The sequence below is a fragment of the Botryllus schlosseri genome, chromosome 7 (genome assembly GCF_051294905.1).
Source record: "Botryllus schlosseri isolate E-star chromosome 7, Bs_hap1, whole genome shotgun sequence".
NCBI lineage: Eukaryota > Metazoa > Chordata > Ascidiacea > Stolidobranchia > Styelidae > Botryllus > Botryllus schlosseri.
The window spans coordinates 16,496,141-16,500,258 of NC_137242.1; the positions used below are offsets into that span (position 1 = coordinate 16,496,141).

At 42.4% G+C, this 4,118-nt stretch overlaps 1 protein-coding gene across 2 annotated transcripts; it reads right to left on the bottom strand.

Moving 5' to 3' along the window:
- Positions 1 to 356: 356 nt before the first annotated feature.
- Positions 357 to 2,508, bottom strand: LOC145442688 (uncharacterized). 2 transcript variants are annotated; one of them, XM_080320672.1, is made up of 4 exons: positions 1,869 to 2,503; positions 1,655 to 1,811; positions 1,234 to 1,313; positions 357 to 642 (listed from the first exon to the last, which is right to left on the bottom strand). In XM_080320672.1, exons 2-4 carry the CDS (start codon positions 1,656 to 1,658, stop codon positions 376 to 378), a joined length of 351 nt encoding a protein of 116 aa, XP_080176798.1. In that variant the 5' UTR covers positions 1,659 to 1,811; positions 1,869 to 2,503; the 3' UTR covers positions 357 to 375. The 2 variants fall into 2 exon arrangements, with proteins under 2 accessions (XP_080176798.1, XP_080176799.1); XM_080320673.1 differs by having other exon boundaries at positions 1,655 to 2,508.
- Positions 2,509 to 4,118: the final 1,610 nt, after the last annotated feature.

Genomic DNA, 4,118 nt, shown 5'->3' on the forward strand with positions numbered 1-4,118 from the left:
GCAGAAACAGAGTATAAACTGCATGGGCAGTCAATTTCTTCAAGAAAGCAAAGCGTGACAACAGTAGTTGTGTAATGTGTATCGATCAGACATTCACATGGATTAGGGTTTGGGAAAACCGGATTTTGGAAAAATGATGATCAATGAATAGAGTTCAATCACAACAAATTGTTTAGTAAGTCGTTGGAGCTGTTGGAAGCTTCTTTCCATATTGCTCGAGAACACGCAATATCGGAATCTATTGATAGCTTAGATCACGTTGTTGAGAGGAAAACTTCACTACACTGACCAATGACGGATAGGATTAGAATATGATTTGAGGATATTTTTTGATGGATTTGGATTAGAGTCACCGATTGCCAAATAGTATCTTTATTAGTCACTGATTAGAGAAAGTTTGGTGCGGACAGTTAAACTGTTGCACTTAGCACCCGGCAATCTCGCGAGGAAAATAGACATAAATGTCAATGAGTTTTTGAGCTGAGACGCAAACTCGATGTTGAACACCCAGTGAACACCCAGTAGCACTGCAAGTGCCTCGTGGAATCCATTGCAACAAGTTACTTCTTGGCCATCGAAGCAGACCGCCCACTCTTCCTTGGCCGTGTCGAAGGAGATGGTCGGATATGCAGACTTGGGCGTCTGGGAGAAAAATCACACATTGTCATGACTCGAATCATAAATGCATTATTCGAAAATAATTTTAAGGCGAGGTGCGAGATAGGAAGGACAAGGCTGGGTATCATATGTTCAAGAAAATACTTTTTCTGAATTTTTGTGCATAGAAAAAGGTATCGTCAGAAGCGTCCCGCGTCATTCCTACAGTCACTACCACCATGTTTGTGAAAATTGATTTTACGTATGATGATAGTTTCAGAAAAAGTAATTTTGTTGCTGGTTATCACTAGTCCACAGTTTATATTTGCACAAGATAGATGGGGGTCGCACGATAATTGACCTAATAACTTCGAGCTAACATTGGAAGGGGGGCCGTGATGCATCATGGTCCCAAGCCGAGGGGGTCTCTTAGCTTGTAGTTGGCGGAGTTACGAACATAAGTTGAACCGGATAACAATAGCCTAGCAATAAGTCTTCGTGACCATCTCGAGTTGCATCATTACAGTTGAGTTGACACTCCATTCAGATGCTATTGAACTCAAATCTCGTACAGCGCTTGTTTGTCATGTAGGCTAAAATCATATAAGTGCTAGTTAACATCGATGAAAATATTACCTGATCAACTATCAAGAAATGTGAATAGCTGTCACCAAAAATGGTAGGCATGCCAACCATCCAGTCCAGTTTTTGAGAGTCTGTAAAATATTCAATGTTAGGTCATAAGTTGATCATTGAAAACATATCCGATAACATTAAAGGGTGGCTATCAGAGGTAGTATAATTGACGAAGTACTATGTCTGGAAATATTCCTCTACTTCCATTCCTCCATAGTTTTTATGTGTTGAAACTTTGTACTGTTTCGCTACTTATACTCCAAGCAATTTAAGAACGTTTTCAAAAGGACTACTTCTACTCGTACTTGAGTTGATTTTAGCTTCCTTTTCTAAGAGATGCCATAGGACGTACGGCACTTATCAAATATTTGGCGTTTTCCATTGAATGAAATATAGAAATGGTAGTATGGAAACAACTTACACATAAGCTTTCTGATGTAATCTGGAACATTTCCTAATTTTGTCAGGCATTGAGCCGAGCTGGACACTTTTCCTGCGATTATTCTTGGTAGATCAACTCTACAAAGGTCTTCAATGCAACCAGCAGTATGGCAGAGTATTTTCAATTCTTCGAGGATCTGGAAAGAATTTAGCTATTGATACTATCGATGTAAGATTAGGATTCAAGATCTTACCCAGCGTGCCTCCACAAGAAGGGGATATTGTTCCAAGACATCTCTGGTTGTCACTTCTGTTACTTTATATTCAGTGTCCAACTGCCCATCCTACAAGGCTACAACGACGTAAGTGCCTCTTTACACTGTCTTATGGCTACAGGAAGTGTGGTGTCCGAATGTCCGGTTTCAACGACTACTAAATATCGTTTCAATACCTTCCAATTTTTTCGTTCAATCGCAATCTTTTCGTGTATTCGAAAGGATGAAATATCAACATACTGATTATCATCAGTTTGCTCCAGCATCACCTATCGCAAAGTATGTCCTAGCGGCACGAGCCTGCAGGCTTGAATTCACCCGCTTATGTTTTTCCATCGTTTGTAATGATGACTCCGCGTGAATTGACGTAACCTATTGATTCAATAGGCATCATATTAATCACTCGCTTATATTTGAATCAGTTTTGTAATGAACTAGAACGATCTAACCCCGTGCTCGAATGAAAGATTCGATACTTTCTGTCTTGGCAATTGGAAAATATGTATCTTTTGAACGGATGGTAATTGGTGCTGAATGTAATGAATGGACCCTAACATTCCCCACCTCAACCCTAATAGTAATAATATCATATTATTAATCGTTGGGTTATATGTTTCATCTGAACAAGTCACACATAATGTACATGCGATAAGACAAAATGCGATGTAATGAGCAGATAGGAGGATGTCGAACGACACGCATGCAGTTGCGATCCTTTTAATCTAATTTCCACCTCGGTCTACAGTGCCCGATGTCGCAGTTCTTTTCTATGTTGATCTTATCGAAGCCGTGCCCGATGTCGCAGTTCATTTCGATGTTGATCTTATTGAAGCCGCGGTCCTTTCTACTAGTTCTTTCCATTCCTTGTGAGTGCTTTCTTTCGTTGGTCTTTTTTGTCTCCGTAAGAGCGGCAACGGCGAGGGAAGAGGAGCCCACATAAACCTCCGACGGGAATCGAACCGGGTCCGCCAGACTGGTGGGCGCTTATCGTTACGACTACGCTATCTCCCCCTCCCCCAACCCTAATATTACTATCCACCAATCCTAACACTAATGTCCCCTCCGCCAACCCTAATATCCTCATCCACCAATCCTAACACTAATGTCCCCTCCGCCAACCCTAATATCCCCATCCACCAATCCTAACACTAATGTCCCCTCCGCCAACCCTAATATCCCCATCCACCAATCCTAACACTAATATCCCCTCCGCCAACCCTAATATCCCCATCCACCAATCCTAACACTAATGTCCCCTCCGCCAACCCTAATATCCCCATCCACCAATCCTAACACTAATATCCCCTCCGCCAACCCTAATATCCCCATCCACCAATCCTAACACTAATATCCCCTCCGCCAACCCTAATATCCCCCTTTCCCCCACCCTAATACCCCCCACCCCAACCCTAATATTACTATCCACCAATCCTAACACTAATATCCACCAATCCTAACACTAATATCCCCTCCGCCAACCCTAATATCCCCATCCACCAATCCTAACACTAATATCCCCTCCGCCAACCCTAATATCGCCCTTTCCCCCACCCTAATACCCCCCACCCCAACCCTAATATCCCTATCCACCAATCCTAACACTAATATCCACCAATCCTAACACTAATATCCCCTCCGCCAACCCTAATATCCCCATCCACCAATCCTAACACTAATGTCCCCTCCGCCAACCCTAATATCCCCATCTACCAATCCTAACACTAATATCCCCTCCGCCAACCCTAATATCCCCATCCACCAATCCTAACACTAATATCCCCTCCGCCAACCCTAATATCCCCCTTTCCCCCACCCTAATACCCCCCACCCCAACCCTAATATTACTATCCACCAATCCTAACACTAATATCCCCTCCGCCAACCCTAATATTCCCATCCACCAATCCTAACACAAATATCCCCTCCGCCAACCCTAATATCGCCCTTTCCCCCACCCTAATACCCCCCACCCCAACCCTAACATTCGTCTTTCGAAAGGCACAAAAAAAAATATATTTTGATGTTTATAATTTTTTTTTCGTGTTCATGGAAAACATTCATCGGTGATCATGGTGAACACTTTTCGATGTCTGACTGCCATCGAAGAAGTGCCGATATTTCATGGTAGATTTATTTGACTTGATATCTTAGCACTGCGCGATTTATTGTCAACCGATTTCTTGCTTTTAGTATTGGTGCCTCCTACTGAAAATTAAAAATACTCCTAAT